The sequence below is a fragment of the Fringilla coelebs genome (genome assembly GCF_963513975.1).
Source record: "Fringilla coelebs genome assembly, chromosome: 5".
Taxonomy (NCBI): domain Eukaryota; kingdom Metazoa; phylum Chordata; class Aves; order Passeriformes; family Fringillidae; genus Fringilla; species Fringilla coelebs.
Window position 1 is genome coordinate 34705717 of NC_140033.1, and position 26166 is coordinate 34731882.

A 26166-nucleotide genomic window follows, 5' to 3' on the forward strand; every position below is an offset into this window, starting at 1 on the left:
AGACTGAGTTCTTAGAATCCTGTGATTGCTTCTGGTTCCCTAGGCTATCTGATGACCATCAAGGAAGCCTAGGTTTGCTAGAGGTTAAAGAACTCAGCTCTTGCTTCAATACCCAGTAAGTTACAAAAATGGCATTAACATACCCATACAAATTTGTCCTATCCAGTTTGGTTGTAGTTCAGTGAATGTAATAGACAAAATGTATTTCCTCAGCAGTCAAGAATTAATGCAATTTAGGTTGAATAACAGAAAAATTACACCACTGGGGTTAATTGATTCATGCTGCTGCTGTGTGGGGTTGTTAGAAAGGGCAAAGTTAGCATGCTCATAGTCCTGTTTGAAGGTGTAATAGGGCTGCCTGCAAAAGTCACTGCTGCAGTAGGAGAATTTATATCAGCCTGCAGCACTAGGCAGGTTTCAGAACTTGACAGCAGCTCTCCTTGCATCATACTACAGGCTTTTACTTGTTGGCACAGCAGAAGCAAGGTATGAATATAATCTTGTTGTGGTTTTCTAACTGCTTTTTTTCCCTTCTGCACTACATTTTGCATCCCTCTCACTTGAGACGTTACAGGTGTATATAGGATGACTGAAATAATGTAAATTAAAACTCCCTTGTTAAACAGTATTGACTTCCAACTAAACTGAACAGTTTTCTTCTGCTGTAGTTTGGGGGGTAATGTACAGAAATTGAGCTGCATATTTGGATAGTCAGCATAAATGGGTTGGAATTTATGAAGGAGTGTAGGGATGTTAGTTTACTAATACTGAAAATGTTCAGAGTCAAGTAATTTACTTGGAATTGTACAGTAATATCAAAGCACATATGTTTACAAACACAGTAATAATTAACTTCTTTTAATGATCAGCTATTAGAAGGAATACATCCAATTCAGATGTAGAACTGGACTTGTGAAAACTTGCAGTGTTTTGCACAGGTGAGCAACCTAAAGGTTGGTGGGTTAAAACAGAAATTGTGGGAGCTGGGCAAGATAAGGGAAGGTAGTGAATCAGCACAGGAGTTTTATGGGAATTGATAAAGAAAGGGGACTTGAAATCAGTTAGGAAGAAGCTTGATTTTCAGGAATTTTGTGTGCTTGCTTTAATTTATCCTAATCTTGCTTGTTACATTTAGAATTTGAATTATGGTGTTTTACTGTCTTAACATTAGCTAATTATCCTGTTTCTTAGTTCTAAATTACTTTCAAAATCCCTGCAATATTTTTAGACAGGGATAAGTGGTTTCTGTGCTTTTGGGTGTCTTCCAGTATATACAAAGGGGTTGCAGTAAGTGGGTAGTGTATCTGGGATTAAAGTACAGTGTAAGTAGCATAATGATTATTTCACACTGCTTCTGTAACTGCATCTAAACTTCCATCAGTTCCTTTTTATTTCTGTTCTAGAAAATAATGTAACTTTTGCAGATTTTATTGTTGGGTTGCAGTTTCTCTAACATACTCTTGTTGACTGATTTAATTATTTATTGATAGTAATATGTTGCTCTGACAGAAACTTGTGTTTTGTTTGCTTGCACAGTGTTAGATGCATCATTTTCATTTGCTTTTGAATTTTTATATTAACTGAAAAATAGAGGGGGAAAGAATAGGAATCATGGTTTATCTTGGATATCCAAACTTGCTTTGGGACATTACTGCTAAAGGCAATTACTCTTAGTGATTATTATGTTTACGAAGTTGTTGTATTTTCTCAAACCACAGTTCTTGTAAAAGGATAATTAAGTTAAAGCTTGGGCTATTCTTTACAGATTCTGTGCCAGTGCCAAAATATTTTCAGACAATATGTAGTCATAATTTCAAAGATATCCTTTTAACTTGGAAGTTAAAAGCCAAGTAGAATAAGTTTTTCAACTGGTATTCAGTAAACTAGGACAGTAGTAAGTGTAAGGTGAAAACAAATAATTTATCTTGCACTGTCACTAGAAATCAGATGTGAAATGTGAAGGCTTAAAGTTTCTTCTTGCTCTGAATTAATTTTTCTCCTATTTATCTTTTGCAGGTGGGAGGACAAAAATCTTTCCGTTTGTAGCTATGCTTGCTGAATACTTTAGTGATCAGGTTTAGAAAATGACAAACTTCCAAAAGTTTCATGTTGAGTAGTTATGTAAAGTGTAATTTAAAACTTGATATCCATATTTGACTACTTGAGAAATGATGGGAATTACTTCCATCAGTCAGCTGAAACAGTTTAACTGTCAGGAGCTTAATCTTAACTTGTACACTTAAATGAGGTTTTGTGGTCTTATGTTAAACAAAATGCAAAATTAAGTGCACTTCTGTAAAAAAACAAAATCTGTACTGGCTAAATTGTTACTAATCCTTTTTTTAAATATTTAGGAATTTTTGAAGCTGTATTTGTGCAGAATTTTTGACACTAAAAATGTAAATGGAAGTTAGAAATAGCACTGTTAGAAGTTGTAGAATACCAAGAAGCTGCATGTGTAAGTCCAGATTTAATAAGCGTTATCAGTACAATTTCTGGTGTTGCAACTGAAATACTGTACTCTGTATGTATAGAACTCTTCCCAACTTTTAAATGGATTCAAATTTTGCACATAACTTTGCCTTTATATGAACTTAGCTTTGCATAACCTGTGTTAAAAGAAAGCAGTTCTAGAGGCTACAGATTGATTCCTTTTCCCTCAGATTTTCTGTAGGGTTCTGTAGAAATGATACACAGGTTAATTTATTCTAGCAAATTCTGGTACTATCATCTTAGATTATAATGAAGCTTTATTTTCATGAGGACTTTAAGATAGTTAAAGTATGACCTGCAGTGAAAAAAGAAGGATCTGATTTCTCCTTAGGCATCATGGTCCAGCCTTCCTTTTGTTGGCACTGGTCACGTTGTGGTCATTTGATCTGCAAGACCAGTGCAGTAGTTGGGATTGAAGCTTGTCTGGCTAATTAGAATATGGCCAGAGCAGGAAAGATCATGTCTTTCAGCTGCTGTCACCTTTAGATTAGCTGAAGGGAACACAGAATAGCATTCTGAGAAAGAAAAGCAGTTAATTTAATACATCCCACCTCACAATGACTTTTTAATTTACCAAAGGAAAGTTTCACACTACTTGATAAAAATACAGCTATTTTCTCTACGTGTGAGGCAATGATACATCCTTGTTAGAAACTGACTTTCTATTACCTCAGAAACACAGGCTTGGTTTTGAAAGAGATGGGTTTTGTTATTACCTCTTACCTCTTATTATGTCAGTTCTAGTAGACATAACTGCACTAGAGAAAATTACAAATTTTAAAAATTATTATTTTTGGCATTTTTGGGCTTCAGTGTCAACATATAAAGAAGAACAAGTGGAGTAGGACATAGGTATGTAAATATTAGTATTGAGTCATTTGGACTTCCCTGTGATTTCACAACAGTAGGAAGAAATTAGGGGTTTTTTTTCAGGCAAGCAAGCAGAACTTGGCAGTATAAAAATTTATGGAGCAGACCAACTTAATCTTTAGTGAGTGTTACACAACTGTTTGATTACCAATATTCACTGATTTGGCCTTTTTTTTTTCTTTTAAAGTTGTACAGTAATCTTTAAGTTACTCCCTTTATGTAACTAAAATCAAACACTGTGGTTAAAGTACTTCTTATAATGAAAATGATATTCAGTAGAATACAACTGAATTGTTTCTGTTTATGGATTTTTTTTACGTTCTTCTTCCTACTTCCCATTAATTCCTGTATCACAGGTACTTTAATATGGCTCCTGGGACACATTTCATGTCATGTGTGGGATTTTCTTTTTTTAATTATCAAAGAGAATATTCAAAAGAAACTCCAAACTTCTAGAAGTTTAGCTTTAATCTTGAGTATAAGGTCAAAAGAGCTTTCACAGTTTCAACTGTTTGAAAGCTGTCTGGCTGTGATGTTCAAATCTTTGACGTAAAAGATGGCTCTTATTAACATGACCTTATAGGAGTAGAAAAGGCACATTTTTGTTTTAACCTTTGTATTTCCTTTTCACGTTAAGTATTTGTTGCTACCTGCAATAATTGGACTTTTGGGTACATTCTGCCTAGATAAGTATTGTCCCTGGATGTGCAGGATATATTAAAATTCAAAATTATTTGGGATTTCTCCTGACTTTTAAATTCAGAATGATTGAAATATTACTACAAGAAACTTACATTTTTGATGTTAACTTGTAGCTTTACTGACTGTGAGCAGTGTTATTAGACACAGCTGTTCACTTATTTTCTCTGTTCTTCTCAGAAACATCCTATCTATCCTGGTTGCATGAAAACACCAGAAACCCCAGGTTTCTGGGGTTGCAATGAATCAGTAGGAACCTTGTGGTGTTAATTAGATGTTATTAACAACATCTGGCTTTGCTATTTGTACTCATGTCTTTTTCTGGATAGACTAAATAAGCAAGACCACTTCAGTATTTTGAATTTGGAAGCATCAGTTTCTGGTAATGGAAGATGTGGCTTTTAAGGAATGACTTGGAAAATACTTTAAGGAATAAATTTAAGGGATGATTTGGAAAATACATTTAAATTTTAATGGCATCCTTTAATGGTTCATATTGTATATATATGTAAATTTTTATGGGAAAATGCAGAGTGCGATATACATGGCTGGACTGTTGTTAATTTGTCTGGTTGTTTTTAAGTGGTGGTTTGAGGGGACCGTCTCTTAACTCAGTGCAAAATTATAATATTTCTCTTAGTTCTCGCAGGTCTGGTACAACTTTTTGGGGATCCATGTTGATATTTACAGGTGGGAGGATTTATCTAGCTAGCACAGGCAGCAGTAGCAATGGTGAGATGGAGGCACAGGCAGGCAGTTGGTGCCTTGAAGTTTATAGAATAGCCTCAGAGAAGCTATTCCTTTTTATGAAGACCAACAAGCTATTTCAGAGTTAGCAGAGGAGATAAATACTGGATTTATGTGTGGTGAGACCACATGTAAAATCCGCCATGCTTAAAATCAGTGACACTGGGCAACTGGGGATTCTGGTGTGTAGTAAAGCTTTGGAAAAGAGAAACTACATGCTCAGGGACTCTGCATCCATATCACCATGCTGATGAGTACAAAGGATCATGTCCTCTGCTACTTTATCATGTAGTTTGGGTAGAGATTGAACTTCCTGCTTTAGAGGCTGTTAACTGGAGTAATTCTTTGTATTTTGGGAGTAGGTAATTAGTGGATATTTCAATACAAGTAATGATCAAATTTTTTTTAACCGGTCAGGTATATTTGCCAGTGTGTTTCCAAAACATCCCTATATCCAAAATTGCAAGTTTGTTGACCACTTGGGCAGATTGATGAGATAATTTTTGTGCATTTGGTAGAAATAAGTCTTCCTAAAGGACTTTAATTTATTCATTAAAGTTTTCACTGGTTATTTACAGTCTAATCCATACTGATTAGGGCTCAACATTGTTTGCCAGGCAGTAAGTTCTTTGAAATGTTTGATGGTATGTGTTCTCTTCACTCACCTTTTCTCTTTGCCACATAGACTTTCTTTTTTACAGCTTTCAGAGTGTAAGGGAAAACTGAGATTTTGTGACAGAGTGCCTCTGTTACCTTAGTATGTATGAGCAAAACTCTAAAAACAGTTACAGAAAATATTTTAAATACTTTATTAGTATGTAACATTAAAAATATTTAATATTTAGGACATGCTTGAGTTTCCTAAACATGGACCTTTGGACTTGCTAGTTGTATTATTTCCAAGAACACAGTTTCTGTAAGGAAAGTAAACTAATTGGTATAGCATGTCTTGAAAGTTTCCTTATTTCAAGGTGTTCCACCATTATGTTTTCTTCCCTTGTCTCTTGAACTATTGCAGAGAAAGTTTTTAAAGATAAAAATAAAAAAGTGGATTTGTCATCACTATGCTGACCATAAATAAGGTGTAGCTGTAGTTTCTTAGGAAGCTTTGTTTAAGCTGAGTTTATTGATAAACTGTACACTTTCCCTTTTAAAAGCCTGTAGCCATCAGAAGTGTTTTTGGTGTCTTCATGGTTTAGGGTTAGAAGGGTTATAAGCAGTATGATATCAGGTAATACCTCTATAAGTGTAGAATTGCACATGAAACCCGCTCATAACTTGGACACAAATTAAGGATGAAGTACAAGGCACTTAAACTGTATTATAAGCATAACAGTGTTTTAACATAATTGAAATGAATCTGCTCATTGCTAGTTCTAATATGCAGAATATTTTCATTGCTTGGGAACAGACAAAAGTAAGATAGCTGTGCCATAAAATGGGGATACCAGTTTAGACTGGTAGAGATGTTCCTGCCAAGGAACTGGTGCTGGATTTGAGAGCGTTTGTGTCTGTTACACTGTGTGTAATAATCAGCTGCAGGCACATCTGTGATAGCTGCAGTATAAATATTAGGGCAGGTATTACCAACTGTTTTTTAGAGTACAGTCTAAATGGGTAAGACAGGCATGCAAAACAAGAACACTACATTATCTAAGTGACTGTAGATTGACAGCAATGGTGGTAGCAAATTCCCAAATATGAGCTAGGATGAGCTGATGAGGAAGAGGAAGATAACTGAGATGAAGTTTCCTCAGAAGAGAGGGTGCAAGGAATTGAGATGAGGACTATAACAGAAAGAAAACCTCTCAACAGCATAGGAAAGACCATCAGTGAGCTGTACAGAGATTCTTTTTGGTGTCCTGGAGACAAAAGGTCCTGGCCTTAGTTGCCTCTGGTCCTGTCACCTGGCTCCATCTGATGCTGTCTCCACTGGACAGAATAACTGGCAGTGTGATGATTATTACTGATCACCCTTCTGATTTACTAAACCCCCAAAGTTGGCACAAAAGGGTCAGTTGTTATTTTCAGGGTGTTTGCCAGCAGAGGTGTATGTGGAGATGAAATGCTATAGAAAAGACAGGAAAAAGTAACTGAGGTAGACAGAAAAGGAACAAGCACTCCGTAAAGTAATCGTGTTATGAATCAGTTGTCATATAAAAATCTTACCTGAACTGTTTTGCTGTTGCAAAACCTTCTCTTAGAGAGTCCAGTGACATTTTCTCCTTCAATGAATATGTGAAAGTCATTATAAAATATACCAAAGTAAGTAATTATAAAAGAATAACAGTACCGGTTACATTAATGAAACCTTAAAGTTTACATTTCAGACTTTGTAGCTTTGTAGCTTTGCTACGTAGCGAACATTGTCATTTTTCTATTCAAACATCCACATACTTTCAAAGTATTGGTGTTTATTGGTTTTATTTCCATGGTTCCATGTTTTTAAGATCCTCAGTAGTTGCTTCTGTAATTTATGTCAGTCTAGTATGTCACATGGTGTTATGGTAGAATTTAGTTCTTGCCAGGAATATATTTCAGCACACAGTTCAAATGTAGTTTTTATTTTGAAACTGCTTTTGATAAGTATTGGACAAAGGGATTTTTTCTTCTTTGGTTAGATTTTTTAATGCCAGTGTTTATTTTTTATTATAAGTTGCTTAAGATTAGCATGCATGAACCTATCTTGACTCCTTTGTGTTCTGATAAGACACTACATCTCACCCATTTATTGCAACCTGTTAACTTTCTACCTAATTATGTATTCCAGAAAGTTTTTTAACCTTGATCTTGGAGCTTTTCAAGACATCAAAGCTCCAGCAGTTTGCTTGTCATCTTGTTGCAGACATTAATTATCATGTATTTATTCTATGTTTAATTATTTGGTAGTTTTTATAATTAATGGGTTTAAAAGGTTTTTTCATTTTCAAATATTCTATCAAGTTATCTCATCTTGAAGTGTAAACTTTTTTTTTTTTCATGTAGCCAATAATTTTTGTGTGTAAATATTTATTTACTGTAACTTCTAATCCTAGAACTTGTTTAAGATAAAACAGCTCAGGAATCTGGTAGTATCCCATGTCTCTTATACACAAGAGAGCACCTCAAAAACAACTGCATTTCTTCACACTATAAAGCTGTATTTTGTTATGGTAACTAGTAAGAGCCAGTCTCTTCTGTGGACAGTGGTAGTTCAGTTTAGCTGGTTTAGGCTTTTTGTGTATCATTTCTTGGACTTCCCTGAGCAGTTGAAATGTGCTATAGGGAGTGAGAAGGTGCTGTAACTACTTTACAGGATTTTGAATATTAACAGTGGTAAGCAATTTCCCTTATTTCAAAAAAAGCTGGTAAAATATATAGTTCACTGCAGAAATGCTAATAAGCTGGAGTAGAGAAATATAGCAAAGGAAATCAGTACTTTATATATATTGCTGCTTTGAGTTTTCACCTAGAGAGTAAATCTAGAAGGGGCTTAGTAAGTCAGTTATCTGTTGGATTTGGTTTTTAACTTGCATTCTTCTGTACTTGAAGTCTAGTTTAAGATGTTGAGTCATGTATAAATACTGCATTTAAAATACAAATCTAGTTCTTAGAATTGAGCGAATTAGAATAGATTTTGTTTTCTTTCCACTCCTTTCTAAGTAAGTGCCAGCAAGCTTTATGGGTTTGTTATTTAAATGGGATTTGTGCCAAGTCATATTACATTTCATGTTTTTAAACAAGTGGTGCTGGTTTGCTAGAGACTGCAGAGTTTTTACCCACAAAGGGCTGTACTTTCAGCATCTGCAAATGACTGGGTTTTGTGTCCTTTTTGGGCAGACTTCTAATACTCTGAAACTGCAAATTGGCTGATTGAACTGTCTAACTAAACTTACCTGTCCTCTTCTGGAAAATTGTTGTATTGGAGTGGTATCCATTTTGCTTGTTGTAACTGCTTTAGAATTAAGCTTCATGTCCCATGGATTGGTCAGAACCATAACTTTTAATTATTCTGTTTAACAGAACCTGCCTGAATCTGAATTCTTCTTTATTCTGTCCTTTCTTTCATGTTTTCTGTGACTTTTCATTGACAGTAAGATGTGACTGATTACTTAACTGGAACATGGAATAAGTAACTGCAAAGATGTATCTGTAGGCAGGGTTTCAGAGAACATTTCTCTTTGTGGTGCTGTCGGTGTAAACAGTGCCAGCCCTTGACTTGTGTTTGACTGTTTATGTGGTGAACCTGATCAGGAAGCTGGTCCAGGTTAAAAAAAATAGCTGAGCAAGGAAAACTATGAGCAGTTATGAGTGACCTGCTGATGTTTGGAAGTGATGGGTAACTGAAAAAATATTTCTAGAAAGGAAAACCTGAGACAGCTGGAATTCAGGTGGTTATGGGATTTTATTATTATTTTGTATTTTATTTCTCAGTAGAAATAAATGGTATTTTACATACATATAGGTAGAGATGTATTAGCTGGAGGAGGAATGTAAGTCAGTTTATCCCATTGCAATTATCCATTGCCTCCTACAAAGAGCTGCTTGAACTGCAGGAGAGAAAAAGTGGGATGGGAAGATGAACTGAACCCTGAGATTTCGAGCTTCATTTTGAGGGTTGCTGGTTTAGGAGATGGTGGCTAACTTATGAATAGGGACTCTTCATAAAGGAGAAAACTCATCTGCTTTAGCCAATACTTTCTCAGAATCAACAGCTCTCATGGAGGTCTGCAGGGTTTTTAGAGCTTCAGAATTCCATTTGTTTTGGTTTCTTGCTTGCAAGGCCTTTTTGAGGTTTAATAATAAAAAATTAACAGCAGAGCTACTGTTTTGACTTTGTAAGCTAACGATCTCTGCCAAGTGGTACTACTTCACTATCCATTATATAGCACAGCTGGCACACAGTATCACAGAATGTGATCAGTTTTGAGTAGTGATTTGTGAAAGAGAGAATCATATAAATATGAAGAATTAATGTAGAGTACTCTACACATGCTGCCCCCCAAGCTTCAAATGTATGTTTTCCACTGTGGAAGTTCATCAGAAAAACACACAAACTGTGTGTAGCTGTGGAGGGTAAATTTTGGAGACTTCATTCTCAAGTAAAGACAAGACCCTGTTGTGTAATTGATAGCATTTTCAAAGAGTGCTGTGGGTGCTGCTTTGATGTAGTCATGGTTAGTAATGGTAGTGAAGGTTTGGCATCTTCAGCAGTTTCTAGAATTAATTCTTTATGAGAGAAAATGGGCATTCAATATCGCCATCAGATGCTAACAAAATGGATGGGCAAGGGCAAGCTTGTTCATGCTAGCTATAAATCAAATCAGTTTATTTTCCATATGCAAAAGGGTTTGGAGTTTTTGTGTGGTATTTAAACTACATCAACCTCTTTCTTCTTATCTAGAAGTTACAGAAATTTACAGCACAAAAAATTGAGTCACAAAATAATACAGAAACATATAGCCAGCCTGAACTCTTAGAGCATGTAGAGATCACCCCTGAATGCAATTGTACAGAAACAAAACATCTGTATGCTGGCTTTGAGGGCTACAGTGTTTCAGGTGATATTTGACACTCTGCAGTGCTTGGAATTCCCCATGGCCAAGGAGAAGAGAAGGTGTGTGAAGTTAGTCTGAAGCTGAAACTTAAGGCTACTGTGCCTGTGCTGAGAAAGTTCAGGGCACTTCTTTAGGGCTTTCACTTAGGAGGTTGTTTTTTGGTTGTTGTTTTTTTTTTTTTTAACCTAGTCGTGTCACTCTTGCTTTTTCAGTCTTCATAGGTACTTATGAATTGCAGTCTTGGATATGATTGCTTTGTGAGAGCATGTAGTGCACACATTCTGGCATCATAGTTGTTGATTAGAAAACATTCACGTGTTATGAAAATGAAAATCCAAAAAGGTTGGTTTTTATCCTTAATTATCTGCCACTTATGACTATAGGAGATAATTTCAGTGCAAGAAAGAGAATGTGATTTTTCTGTGTAGTCAAATGTATCAGTGCTTCTAAATGTCATGTGACACACAAAGCTGACTAAAAACATCCTTTCTTCAAAATGGGCACCTTCACTGTACAAACAGTCCTTCAGTCTAAATAAATGGGACAGTAAAGTGCCTGAAGATTAAGCTACAGTAATGTCTTGGGAGGAGTTAAATTTTTCATAAAGAAGAAGTAAATCAGATTGGTTTTTTCCCTCCCTTTCCCACCATCTCAAATCCTATCATCCCAGGCCATACTCTTCCAGGAAATAAAGATAGAGTTGGTAATAGAAATTCAAAAAGGTGACCCAGGGAAAAAAATTAACTATGTAAATAGTAGCAAATAATGATGTTCACAGCTGGTGGTATTGAGGAATTCTAAATAGTGGCTGTGTTTGCAAGCCATATGTTCATTCTTGTATTACAATTCATTATGTTGAAAAGTAAAAGAGCAAGTGGTTACTCAGGCTAACTTTGTAATGAAACCAATGGTTCTATGACAGTTATTTTACCATAGGAATCAGAGATTTAGTTTTATCTTTTTGGGAAGAATGGCATAACAAAATTCAGCGCAAGATCCTATGGCAGGGCAAGGTGATATTTGTTTCTCTGCTCTTCAAGTTAGCTGAGATGTATTCTCTGTCAGATTTAATTTGCTTGCACTCTTGTTTCCACTTGCTCACCAAGCAGCCAGACTTGTGCCAAGGTGGTTTAGCCAGCATCCCTTGTGAGTGACCCAGGACAAGAAAAAGCTGTAAAATCTTAATGGTATCTCTGGCATCTTTCTTGACTGGTAGTGTCAAAATGATTTTTGCATGATCTTTTATGTGTTTTAATCATCATGAGATGTTGTGATATGCTTTTCTCAATCTTCAGCTTCCATGAGTCACAGGAGAGGCATCTGTTAATATTCTGTTTTATTTATTTCATATGTCTTAAATATGTGTCAGTAGTCTGTTTTGGGGATGAGGTAACAGGAAAAGAACATTATACACAGTAAGATGCAAACTCATGTTAGGCTGCAGGCTCTTCCACTGCTGGCTGTTCTGATCAGGCCTTGCTGCTGGCAGCAGTCCTGTGGGAATTCCTTAGAGCTCTCCTGGTGCTCTTCCTTATCTGGGCAAGCTAAGCTTTAATCTTTGTCCTGCTCCTTGTTCTGGTGTGTGGATGTTGACATCTACATTTCTGTTGATACATATTCTCCTAATAGTACTTTTATAGCTTTTTGAAATACTGAAAGGACAGTTATGCAAAGCAGACAATATGGATTTATAAAAAGGTACATTTATTCTTTGTTAGAACAAAATGGTGCCTGATCTTAACATTGAACAGCAGTTGTCAAATGTGATGTAAATCATCCACAACAGAATCAATCTTTGTAGGGCTCTGTATTGAGAGAAGTAGGCTAATACAGATGTTTCTGTAGTGTTTCAGCAGTGATCAGGAACGACACATTTTATAAGACCCTAAATGGAGTTTCTTAAACACATGGAAGTGTAATATAAGGAAGTGGACCTTTTAGCTGTGTTAATTATGGAGGACTATGAATAAAGGTTGTTTTGCTTAATGAAACTTTGCTCTCCATTGTACAGGTAGATCAAACTAGTATTTAGTAGCTTCCATCTCAAATAGAAAAATAATTTTTAGGGCATGGATCAACTAGACAAGTGGGGAGGGTGTTAAATCACTAACAAAGAAGTACTCAAAGATGTAGTTGTTTAATGACATAAAATTGACTGTAAGAGATTCAGCAATGAAAAGGAGAAAATAATTGCTTGGATGCAAAAATGTGATTATAATTGGGTTTTACTTAAATCTGCCATGCACATCCTAATAATCAGAATTTTAATGAGTTGGTGTAGCCCAAAGCACACAGACTTTTATGCAATCAAGTTACCATGATTTAGCAAATCAGCCACATTAACTAAATGCTTTTTTGCTCTTCTTCACTGTGAATACAAAGAAAATAAATTTAATTTAAACCTGCTTTTTGGCAGATGCAGTTCAGTGGTGACAAAAGATACCCTAAGACTGGATTTTTTTTGCTTCAGTGACCAATCTACATAGTTTTGATTTAGAGGTGTAACTAGCTGTTGTTAATCTTTCCCTTTTATGTAATGATTTGGGGCCACAGGGTAGGTAAGTTTAAATGATTATTAGAGTGTCTCCTTAAAGTGGGAAGAAAAAAATGTACAAGAAGCACATGAGGACATATGTAAATAGAACAAAGAAAATTGAGAGCCTTTCAAAAGTGATAGGAAGAGTTCTCTGTGGAAAATGGAAAAATGGTAATTAAAGAGGGCAAGCAATTTTTTAATAGCTTTAATGAGATCTTGGGAGGATTCACTTGTCAGTTTTCCAAGAAATAAAAACCATATATAAAAGCTTGATGTTCAGGTAAGGCCAGATTCCCTGTATCCAAGTGCTAAGAACTTGTAGATAGTGGAAGCAATGGATAGATGAAGAAGGGCACGTATTGAGAATACATACTAAAATGATACACAAACTGTGTTTGATTATTTATTTATTTTAATAAAACACAATAGCATGGTCTCAGTTTTGATAACTTCTTACTGAATCTGCTTAATATTTCAGTAAGAAAGACCTCATAGGCTTTCCAGAGTAGTTTCTATTAATGAATTAGAAAATTGTGTGTAACGTGTGTAAAACATGTCAAAAACATGAAAGCATAACTTAACCCTTCCTGAAATGTTTGAACAAACAATATTTCAAGGACTAAAATATTGCAAAATATAAACTCAATGCCATTTACTTAATGACGAGATTTGGCACTTTACTGGCTTTTGAAAACTTGGCAAGAGCAGCAGGCCTCAAGTTGTATGAGGCATTTGTGGTTAAATATTGGAGAACTGACTCACTATTTAAACAATTTCAAGTCAGGCTTCCTTTTCAAGAATTAAGCTAGATTCTCTCTTCTTCCTTGGCCCCATTACTTAATGATTGTAGCCTTCCACTATATTTTCCCATCTCCTTGCCTTACTCCTTGATCCTGTATCCAAAAAGCATTTCCATAGCACACTCTTAAAACTTCAGTCCCATTCTGCTGGTTTATTGTATGATGCTTTCAGTATATGTTATTTCTTAAAGGATGTTTTAAAAGAGATTCAGCTTTTCCAAGAATAAAATAATTTATTTGCTTGCTTGTTTAACCTAATGTCACGGTTTGGAGTTTGACGTTCTGCTATTTCTTTTAAAAGGATGCAGTTAATCTGGCAGACATTCACAGGAAACAATATGGTGGTGTGGATCTGGAGAAATTGTTTTACTAAGAAATTGAAAAATATTTGCATATGTGTAAGTTGTTTTAAAAATGATACCAAGTAAAACATAAGTTTCTCTGGAAGTTAGGTGTAAGAGGATCATTTTTTGGAGAGCGATTAAAGAGTAGAACAAGCAACAATGTCCCACATCCTCAGAAGGACTAATGGGGATGGTGAAGCAAACAGCATTTGTGCTCCTGTTCAAGATTCATGTTCATTAAAGACCTAGAGTTTTCAAAATGCACTGAGATTGTTCATGTTCATTAAAAAACTAGAGTTTTCAGAATGCACTGAGGTGAAAATTTGGAACTGTGTTTAAGGCTGTATGTGTATGAGTGTCTGTGTGCACTTGTTTAATAGAACAGTTGTACCAACCTAGTACCTGGATGAAACGTGTGATTACCCTTTATATTGCATTAGGACAGGCCAAAGTATGGGGGTACCACATCTCAGGATAAGGGAATGCAGTTCTTAGAATGTCATGCTAGAGCAAAGTGGAGAGGTGTAGGATTGGTGTTACGTAAATTGGTCTTAAATACTATGAAGTATTTAGAGTTGGCACAACATTGCTGCCTGCTGCAGTTCTCTCTCTGCTCATCTTAGCTCAGCTACTTGACCTGGTCTTTAATCTTCACTTCTGTGGTAATTGTGGTGAATATAAAAGCCTTTCTGTTAGAATGAGCATGTGTTTTTTTAAGGAATTACTGTTGAACAGTGTTCCTGCAAATGTTTAACTATCTCACCTAAATTTGAGCATTTTGCTGAAATGATCACTTTTGAAGAGAACTGTAGAGAATTAATTGAATAGTAGCATACCTTTTCAAATTTTTGCATAATGACTCTTCCAGATCAGGTGCTAGTTCTGAATTTAAACAAACAACAAGGCTCCAATGTTTCCCTTTATTCCATTTTAGTTTTATTAAATTATATTGGCTATTTTTATATGGTACTAGTAAATGTGAAAAAAAGTAGTTGCTCATTTTGAATCCAAATATATGGAAACATATACAGCAAAACAGGTCAAGTTGTGAGGTGGTCTGAGTGTTAAAAAGCAGGAGTAAAGAAAAAGAAGTCTCCTTGGAGTTCGAGGAGCAGGCAGTTGGCAGCAGCAGAAGGTGCTGGCAAAGGAATGCTGCTGAGAGGGCGAGTTCTGGTGTGATCCTGCATCAGCCTCCTCAGGGCGTGTTCAAAGAGGCTCTGAGGGCACTGCACTGAAATGGCAAGCTGGTCTGCTCAAGCTGGTGTGGTTGCAATAATTTTGTTTTCATTGGAGCCAGAAAGCTTTTACAGTGTAGCTTGGGTTATGTCAGTTTTATTGTTTTGTTTTTGTTTTTTTTTCTTTGGAAAGGGCTAAAGAGAAAACTTGTGTACATTTATTGCATACAAGAGGGTGTACATTTATTGCTGTGTTTTAATCATAAGTCTGACAACATGCTCATTTAATAAAAATATTGAGTGAAAACTCCACCTGTTAGCATAAGCAAAGTTATAAACCAGATTCTGCAGCTTCACCTCAACCCTTAGTACTTTGTTTTCCCTAATTGCAGCCAGCGGCACCAAACTATTTCTCAGCATGTTTAGTTTCTTCTTGGATCTCCTTCATTGTAGTTTTTAACTCTGCTCTGGTTTGTTAGTACTGCTTTTTTCATCCTTCTAAGGTACTGAGGCACCTTCAATATTAATTTTCTTAGTAATTGTTGCCAGGTGGATGAAGGGCAAAGGCTATGGCTGACCCTAGTTCAGTTTGCTTTACTATTAAAGCACCTTCTTCACCAAACGCATTTGCTTTTTGGGTGTGAATTGTTGTTACGTTGTGGTTTGTCAGACTGTGCAAGGCCAGGGCCTTCCAGAACACCTGAAAGAAGATGAGTAGATTTGAATGATGGTGGCAGGCGTGGGCAGGCAAGGAGAACATTTTGTCGTTCTTTTTCTCCCTGTTCTGAACACTCATATGCCATTTAGCCCCTGTGTTTCCATGGGACAAAATTCCAGCTTTGACACCTCTTTTTCTGTTGTGACTCCAAACATTCAAGTCAGTCTTTGCTGATGTACAGATTTTACTTTTTTTCTTTTTGGTAATTATAAAGCAAAGAAAGTTCTTTTTTTGACCATTGGGGAAATAAAGCTATGGATTTTAAGTCCACACTCAATAATTACTAGCTTTATTTTGGTGCTTCATCTCTTATGTGCATGTGAGGTCTGGTACGTGGGAGTCCATGTACCAGAAACATTTTGTTTTCCAGTTGAAAAACTTGGCTTCATGGCAGTGAAGATATGCTAGCCAAAATAAACAGAAGGTCAAAGTATAGGTTATTTTAAGTCTGAGTAGGATACCAGGATTCTTAAATCATGTAGAATTTCCCAGCATGGATTACATCACAACTCTAAAGACCTAGGATATATGACATTGGTACAGAGGTTATTAATTTAATCTGTTACATTAGCCAGTTTTGAAATGGGCAGTTTTCAGCTACCAGCAAAATTCAAAAGACTGACTGCAGTACCATTCAGCATCCTTCACTTATATTCTGAAATGAATAGCATGCCAATAAAACAGTCATTGTCTTGCTTAATAATATTTTTTTTACATGGGGAATTGGTTTCTCTTATTTGTCTGCTGTCTTACACTTTCATGCAAAATTTCTTTTGTGTGGAATGCTGAAATGTGCTTTGCTGTAATGACTACTGTGGTTAATGAGGAGAGGGTGTAATGAGTTACTTAGAAATTTTCTTTGTATAACCTGAAATGTTCAGATTTTTACTCAGTTTCAATTTAATCTCTGAGGCAACACTTTCCAGGTGAAATTATCATCTCCTGTAGAAAAACCATTGACCTCAACAAGTGCTCAGAAACTGAGATGAGAAAATGAGTTAGAATGTATCTGTAGGGATTTGGATGTGATTTCTTCAAGTATTTCCTATTTGCGTGTGAGATTGCGGGACAGGCAGGGGTACTGATGCTCACCATACTAGTAAATTTGGGATACTTCTCTGAATCCCTCTAAAAATGTAAACATCCAAATTCTCAAGGGCTAGGAATTTTGAACTTTGGGAGGTAGTTATCTGAGTTAGTTTTGCCTCTTTGAGTGTGCTCAATTATCTAGCACATCATTTGTGACTTACTAAATGTGTCGCATTATTTGTGATTATTCCTAGAGTCTAGTTTAGGTGCAGTTTAGACAACCAATGTTTGGACTCTGTTTCTGACACACTAAATGGAAAGACATGGCAGAGGACTTAGCACTGTGGCAAGCTAGTGCTTTGGAAGGCCGCTTTTTTATTTGAAAAGACTGTGCAAAAGATGTGTCTGTTAACAAGGCACCCTTGCTTCACCCTGCCTCTTCTGAGGTGTGCTATGGTTTGGGGTTTTTTCTCTGCCTGATTTTTAGGAGGTTTGCGAGAGGAATTTATGTGTAAGAAAATATCTCCTGAAGTTAATGTTCAATTCTGCAACCAGAGCATGCAGAACTAAGTTAAAACCAGCTTTTAGATCAGCTTTGCAACCATGAGCTGACGTGACTGGGGTGACTTTGAACAAATGAGGAGTAGATAGCAGCATGGCCGTGTGGTCTTTCTTGTGCGAGGGGGATACGTGCCTTGTTCGCATCATTCCCATTGGAGAGACTGCAGAATTGCAAATGTTAGAATATCTGCAAGCTTTTGACTGTGTTGTTCTTTTTAAAGTATCTACTCTTGTTTACACTGATGCCTTGTCTTCCTTGACTTCTGAGAGATTAGCATAACTTGTTGGTCCTGCTTTATCTGTGAGGGAAAGAGCCACGTTTTACTTCACAAGGCCAAGTATTAAACCTTAGTGAAGTTACAGCAGTTCCTTCCTTTCGCTCCCATTAACAAGGTTTAGATGAGTGTTGGTCCTGGTTTCTCTTGCCTGGGATGTTTACCTTGCAATGCAGTAATGAATGTGTTAGGGACAAGCAGAAGATACCCTCCATCCCTTTCCCCCTCCTTGCAGGACTGCACCCAACCATCACTCATGCTTTGTGAGTGGGAAATTACAGCTACTAAATTTGACATTGTAGACATAACTTAGGGTTGGGACTGTGGAAATGTCTACTTCTTCTTGTATGTTTAAGTTTGGGTAAATATTTTGCAATCTGGGAAAATTTTAAAAAGTCCCGAACTGAATAAACAGCCAACTTGTGATTGGAAGCAACTGTTTGGAGAATTTTGTTATTGCTTTACATTTAAAAGAAGTTAGATGCTGCAAGTTTGTGTGCTTTCTTTAATCCATTATAAAACTCTGTTTAAGATTGTTTAAGAATCCTTCTTAGGTAACTGAAATAGGCTGCTCTGCTTTATTTGTCAAACCATGTAAAAGGTTCAAAACTGTGCTAGAAAAATACCAAGGTAAAGACCAGTGCAAATATACCTGCATTAGGATAGCTTGCCTATGAACATTTCTATTTTAATTATTTTTCTAATGACTATCTCTTAAGATTTCACCAGAGTGGGTGGGTCAGGTTTTCTGCTCCCTCTTTCCATTTGCCTCTTCTGAAAATTTTAGTAGGGGATTTGGTAAACTTCAATCCCAGTAGTTTGTAAAGTGGCTAATTTTTCTGAAAACTGGGTGGATGTGACTAAGGCTGTGATTCTGTCCCCAGCTGGCTCTGGCACTTGCTAGATTCTATGCTAGCTGGTTTGGTACGCTAAGCCAGCAAAAATCTAACCTGACCAAAATCACAGTTTAATAATACCAGCTGGATTGGGTAGGGTCATCCCATAACCAAAGCTTGACCTTGCAGAGGGATAGGTACACAACTCTGTGCAAAAGTGCATCTCTGTCAAGCAGTTCAATAAGTTCACCTTTTGAAATCCTGGGTTTAGTTTCAAGTAAAGTATAAGTTGTTAATAATTGTGTTTTTTTAATGTCTTATTGCAGAGCGCTCACAAATTTATGCTGAGTTGATATCATCCATATATGTTAATCAGAATGGCTTTATTGGGTCACACTTGAAGTATCAGTTTGTCCAGTATCCTGCTTTTATAGTAAAATAGTAAATTCTGAGAGCCAATAGTAAATATATAGGGAAGGGAATAGTAAGAAGGAACATTTTATGATCATTCCTTAAGACCCTTCTAAGCATCTGCACCTTAGAGACTTTTTAAGCAAGATATTACATTCTTGAATTTTAAAAGTTCTTCGTGGAGCTTCCATTTGTCCAATTTACTTTCTGAATCTTTAACATTTTGGAACTCATTCCCACAAGACATTGCAGATCACAAAGTTTAGCTACAGACCATGTGCAAAAAAGAACTTTTATATGTTTGAACCCCCCCTTAATAATGTCAGCTGCTGTTCCCTAATGATTACATTTGGAAAATAGATGTGCTTTATTTATCTTCTCTTTGTCACCTGTAATTCTGTACTCATGCTCTGTGTGCTCCTTTTTTCAGGCTGAGTTGTCTGAGTAGCATATTTCTGCTTTTACTCTGTCTTTTTTGACAGGGGAGGCCTGATGGCATACATTACTACATCTGTGGGTACGCTATGGATTCATACAATAGAACTGGTTTTTTGGTTTGGCACTTTTAAGTCTTTCCAAGCAGTTATGTCTCATTTGCTTTAGGATAGCTGTCCATCTAGAGTTTCCATTGGACTGCATGACTATGTGACTGATCTTCCCTAACAGATAGAGCTCCTTTGCTATGAGTGCTATTTTTGCATTTGCCAGTGTTGAATTTCTGGTAATCTCTTGCACATCCCTTCACAAATAAGAGCGTTCTGCAACTGATATAATCATGCCTAGGACCTGGGATGGAATTAGGACTACATTACATGGGATATTATGCAAAAATGCAGAGTGCTTTGGTTTCCCAAGATAATTTTAGTCCAGGGGCAAGACAGGGGACAGCTGATGAATACAACGAATTGCAGTAAAAAATGTATAAGCAAAGCTGCAGTGGTCTCAAAGAAGTTTGCATAGACATAATAATATAGTATTATTCTGAGAAATTAGCCCTTCTATTGAGTTTAATAAGCAGCATCAAAGGAAACATCAAGTGCTTGTTTGGCAATTTTACAAACTGAGAACAGAGACTGCCAGCTGTTAGCATGATGGAAGCAGCAGTTAGCTTTAAGTGTTAAATGTGAGTGGATAGCTAGTGTGAGTATAATCCAGGGGGTGGGAAAGTAAAAGCAAGCAATTTATGGTTAATGTCATGAAGCAAGAATCGTGAAGGAAGCAGAGAAAGGGTGATGTGTTAGCCTTACAAGTCAGCATTTGTGTATGTTCAGTAGGATAAGTGAGAGGGAGTTAAATAGAGCGAGTTGTACATGTTCTTCTGTTTGTCTGCTGTGGTTTGGTTTGGGTTGGGTTGGTATGCACTGAGGATAACGGGAGCTTCACATCTGTCATTTCCACACTGAACTGGGTACTCAGTGAGTGGAGAATGAATGGAGTCCCCAGTGTGACAGGCTGCATTGCAGAAAGGAGTGCCAGATTATTTTCTTCCATAGCATTGAAATGCCAGGGCAACTCAAAGCTCAGTCTTATCTAAAACATCATGAAGATCTTGCTTGACTCACGAAATAATTATAAACAGAAGCATGTATTTTTCTTAGTTTACTAACTAGCATCTTAAAAACAAGGAAAAAAATGTTATTTTTATTTACCCTTCTAGTTCTAGGTCCAATGATTAGTTCTGTGACAAGACAGCATGACACTTTGAGTATGACAGAAGCCCTGATGCTGCAGCAGAGGCTGGGAATATTAATGGCCAAATCTAGGTGAGTGATTTTTAATTCTGTCAGTTCCCTAGCTGTTTAATTACTTCCTCATAGCCTTGGTTCACATCTCTCCTTTGAAGCAGCATTTCAGTTCTTGGTTTTCTGAACTACTAATAATAGAGCATACTTGAGACAAAGTAACAAGCTTGTATGATTATTGATTACATACCCTTTCTTTGTTGTTCCTGAGGTACAGAGGCTGTGTTTCAAACATCTTGATACACACAATATACTACAGCTTTCTTCTTGCAACTCTAGTGATTTTTTTTTCTCCAAAGTGCATTGCATTTTAAGTTTTATTTAAAGTGTTTTTTTAAGAAGCAGACACCTGTATTCAACAGACTTGGTCAGTTATTTCATGCTGAATGCATAGAAAGTGTGATCCTAATAGCATGCAGCTATGTAGTTCTGTTTTCACTACAAAAAACATTTGAGGAGGTCTAAATCTGGGCTTTATTAAGTGCATGCATATTTATTAAGGCTGCTTGAGGCATATGCAAGGACATTGTATGGACCAGAGTATTCCCTGTTAGTCTGCACTGAGGCTATTGTCACCTGTTGCTCTTCATAGCAGGGGATTCTCAGGGTAAACAGCACTGTGGCAGCAGACTGACAAGAACATCTGAACATTACTGCAGTGAGGTACTGAGGGCTGCCAGGGTAGGAAACCAGGATCAGGTATTACTACCTGTATCTCCCTTTCTAAACAGGAGAGGAAGAACTACTACTACTACTACAATTACTGCTGCTACTGCTACTACTATAAAAATTTCAAAACTTCACAATGCAAAAAGAAAAAAAAAAAAAACCTTGTGCGTAGCATAGCTTCTCTCTGCAGCAGTAGAAACAAACAAGCAATGTCCAGTTTAATTTTGAGTTGGGGAAAAAAATCTTTGTCAATATAGTGCATGTTTTCATGTTAAGGACAGAAATGGTATTAAAGAATCATTATTTTGATTAGGTGTCTGGTATTTTGTGTCTTTATCACTGGATTAATTGGAGCAGTGTTGTTACCTCTGCAGGGGATTCTTGGTGGCTGATTTATACAGTCTGTAGAATAGGAGTATCTCTTTTGAGTGGATTTTCTGATTAAAAAAGTGGAAAAGTTAACTGCTCTTCATTGTATTCTTTGCATCTTTTCCCTTAGCAGACTAAAGAGCTACATGAACACTGCTGCTGCATGCTAATACAAATGCCTGTCTAGAAACCAAGTCATGGTTTTCTTAAGATGATGACATTGGATTTTTTTCCCTCTAGTCAGGAAAACTTATCAGTCCATACTGTCTTCATTCTTCTTGATTTCTAGTGTTGTATCTCTTGTTGACTTAAAAGCTCTCTTCCAGGATTTTGCCCCATTTTTCATTTGTGTAGCGGAAATTTTAGTTCTTATCCAATATAAAAATTATGTGAATGGGTTAAGTTTTCTTTTGTCAGACTTTCTTGTATTTAAGGAATGTGAGACTTGACCCCTTTTTCATAGTGGTAGAGGATGAAACAGCAAGCTACTAGACTTTGTTCTGTGAACTTTTATTAAACTTGTTTTGTGAAAGTTTTGCCATACACACAGAAGTCTTTAAAGGAAATAACAAAAATATCAAGGTGGTTTTTTTTATTTCATTACTTTAGCCATGCTGTTCAGTGTTACTTGAGTATTTTAAAACGAATGTGTAACACAATTTAATCCAAACTTAACAGAAATAAGGAAATCCCAAGTTTTAAAATATTTGTGTTGAATGTGGAGTTTTTTCCTTCCCTTGTTGTTGTATTGTGTTATTATATGCTGTAGTTGCATTAAGTTGTGCTTTGGTTTATCCCAGATCCCCCTTGTGGGAATGGTTCTGCCCCTGCTGCCTCCTCCCATCTTTCAATGTCAGCCTCCCTCCCCCTGTTCCCCAAAAGTGGCTGAACCCTTCCCTTAACCCCTCCCCGGTGTCCTGTCCTTCACTCAATGGCCCATCCCCTCACTCTAGAAACTTCTACCAAGGGCATCGAGTGATAGGTTCAGGCACCGGGGCCCCTCGCTCGGGTGCGTTACTGGTCCCCCTACCTGCGCGATTCCCTGATCCCCATGCCCTCCTGTATCCCCATTGGCAGGCAAACCCCTCCCTGGTTTACTGCCCCCGTTATAACACCCTGCAGGCCTCATCCTGGCTGGTTTCCCTGGGTTAGGAATCTCGTCAGAGCTCTGGAATAAACCTGGATTTTACCCCCAGCTGGAGTGCACTCTCCTTTTTGTAGCGACGTCCTGCTGACGGGAGAGTGTCCCTTGCTGCCTTGCCGGAGCGAGCTGTGGTGACTCTGAGCCCACACTCAGAGAGGCACCGCGACACCTTGTCTTTGGTTACATAGTTTGATATGCACTGCCATGTGGGAAATACTCTAAATTGGAAGCACAGAGCCTCACTGCGTGGCTGCCAGCAGAGGGATGCCTGCAGGCCTGGAACCCCTCCTGGATCCCCTCCTGGAACCCCTGGAGCTGCCAAAGCCGGGGCAGCCTTTCAGGGTTGCCATATGGGCTCTTTGTGTTGCCTGCGCCTAGTAACCTGCCGCAGCCCAGGGCTTCTAGGGGTGTCTGTAGTGCTGTGCTCCTGAGCCAGGGAGTCCTCACTTAGATGGAACTGCAATCCAGATAGCTGTCTTGTGTAAAAGTCTGGCTTAGGAAATTAAAATCTCACACGATACGTGGTTGGGGTTTTTTTCCCTCAAGCTGCTACCATGGGAATTAAGGTGACGAATTAAATGGGTCTGTTTGGTAGTAACCTCAAGTAGAGTTATTGGTAGGACTTTAACAGCTCAGTGTTGCCAATCCTTACTGTCAAATCCGAATTTAACTATCGTATTTGTAGTATCTACGTTGACTTTTTTATTAAATGCAACTGGAAGATTCATCATGAAGAATTGTATGTTAGAGTAATTTGCATTGAGTTGTTTGTTGATGTTACTTCATTTTTACTTCAATTAAATGATCATTTTGTTGGTTGGTTTTTTTATTTCCCTTTAGAGATCAGATGGTCTTCTGAAGAAGTCATGGGTAGCTGTTGTAGCTGTCCAGATAAAGAAACTGTCCCAGATAACCACCGAAACAAGTTTAAGGTATGCAGCTGGTGTGATGTGCTGTGAGCTATTTTGTTGTTTTCTTACAGACCACATCTGTGATTAAAAAAAAAGTAATGAAAATAGAGTACAAATTTCTGAACGGTTGAAACACTGCAGTTGCAGGTGCGTGTGGCTACAGGTTTCTCTTGTGCCTTTGAGAAACCCTCTCTTCTCATTGGTGACAGGAATTCCCTAGACAGGGTAGGCTTTTTAGGACGGTTTTGATCTTCAGGAAAGAGAAGAAGCCTGTGATTGTCATCCATCTCCATTTCAGTTGGTAGAGCCCAAGTAAGTGGAGTTGCCTGTGGAAGGTTATAGAAGGTTATGTTAGGAAAGGAGTCCTTAGCATAAGGGAATAAATAGCTTTGGGGAAGTGGGATTATGAACCTGAATGTGGGGTCATCAGTAGAAAATTTTAGGACTGCTGATTTGACTTGAAGGTCACTACTGATTATACATTTTGAAAACTTTTGTCCTTTATGTTTAGAAATTTTATTTTTAAGTGCCCTTTTGTCTCAAAAAATCTCTGGAATTTATAAGCCTGCGAACACTCGTTCATGTGCTTGACATGCTAAGCATGAAGCAGCTGAAGTCAGTGACTGTAAGTCAACATACCTTTGCATAGGTCACACAAGTCAGATTTGCTTCTGTGCTCCAAGCTGTCTCTCTGAGTTGACAAAGGAATGTAATGCTTCCATAGTGAAAATTGATTCATGTGTTGCCTAAGGGCAACCATGAAATGAGCTTTAAAGCCATGGGAATTTCTGGAAATGTTTAATATTATCAGTCAAGAAAGCTGAAGGATAAAATATTTTTCTGTTTTATTGCTCTTTATGCATCACTTTGTGTAACTAGTTCCTATTTTTCTCTTTGTAGAATTTCTCTATTGTTTGTTTAGCGGGGGGGTAGGGGAGGGAGAGATGAAGGAATGTAGTCTGCAAAATGAGGAAAATGGGCATAAGCCTCACAGGCAGATGAAATGATTCCTAATTCTTTTCAATTCACTAGATTTCAAGTTGAAAATGTATTTTTTTAAGGAGTAACATTAATTCTGTAGGGATTTTTTTTCGGTAGCTTTTTTATTGATTAAGAAACAATCCTCCTAAAAGCAGCATTTTGAGGTAAAATAGAAGAGAAATATATATTGTCCAAATTCTGTAAAGGATGCAGATGACCTCAAAACTGGCTTAAAAGCAGAAAGAGCAAGAGTTTGGGTTTATATACATTTTTTCACACAAGATAACTATAAGGTATTTGAATTATTTGTTGACTTTAAAAAGGCAGCAAAATGTCTAAAACTGTCAGGTGATTCAGCAGAGTGCAAGGCTATACATGTATGTGAAGGAAGCATTATCTTGGAGCCACTTACCCTTTCTCATTCCTTTTCCCAACTGTAAGCAGGGTTATATGACAAAGCAAATATTGTTTTTTAGAAATGGGGCTCTGAAAGATTCCATTATCTGAGGTATGCCTTATCCATGTGGGAATACTAGAATATGTACATAAAGCCAGTTTAAAAAAATATTTAACTTACAAATCTCTTCTACTTTAAATTTCTCATCAGATTTTACAGTAATGTTAGGCAGCCTCATTTGTATTGTTTAAAAATAAATGTTATTTTAATTTTTTAAATTCTGGGTTAGGGCAGCACAGAAACTAGTTTAAGTTCTTTTTTTGGTTTTTTTTCAAACATTCACTTCAAGGATTTTAACCAACATAATAGCACAGATGAAGTCTACCAGCCAGGCAAAGTGGTGTTTCTCAAAAGAGTAATTACCTAATGTATTTTAATTTCTTTTTTATAGGTTATTAATGTGGATGATGATGGTAATGAACTGGGTTCTGGCATAATGGAACTTACAGATACAGAACTAGTTTTGTACACCCGTAAAAGGGACTCTGTAAAATGGCACTACCTCTGTCTCCGTCGCTATGGCTATGACTCAAATCTTTTCTCTTTTGAAAGTGGTCGAAGGTGTCAAACTGGACAAGGTATGTGGAAATGTTGTACATAAAGCATTTTGCAAATTTATTTGATGTTGGAAGATATTTGTCAGTCCTCAGTCCTTTGGCAAGAGTTATAAAGGCTATAGTTCTGTGTGTGAATGTGGTTTATGAAAAAAAAATTACCTTATGAGGAATGGTCTTTGGGTAGAATGAGGATTTGAGTTGCATGTGGTTTTTGGTATTTGTAGGTCTGGAGGACTTCAAGGTTCTATGTGAGTATTCAAGGTCTATGTGAGTATTCTTTTGGTCAACTTAGGAGGTGGTTTTGA

General features: G+C 37.0%; 1 protein-coding gene across 1 annotated transcript in view; it reads left to right on the forward strand.

The window, feature by feature from the left end:
• The window catches only part of FRS2 (fibroblast growth factor receptor substrate 2), a 52632-nt gene that overhangs the window by 12641 nt on the left and 13825 nt on the right, over positions 1–26166 (forward strand). Inside the window, exons 2-4 of the mRNA XM_084205345.1 lie at positions 20689–20794; positions 23796–23887; positions 25696–25882. Coding sequence (XP_084061471.1) covers positions 23822–23887; positions 25696–25882 — 253 coding nt within the window. The 5' untranslated portion in view covers positions 20689–20794; positions 23796–23821. The remainder of the gene's footprint in view (positions 1–20688; positions 20795–23795; positions 23888–25695; positions 25883–26166) is intronic.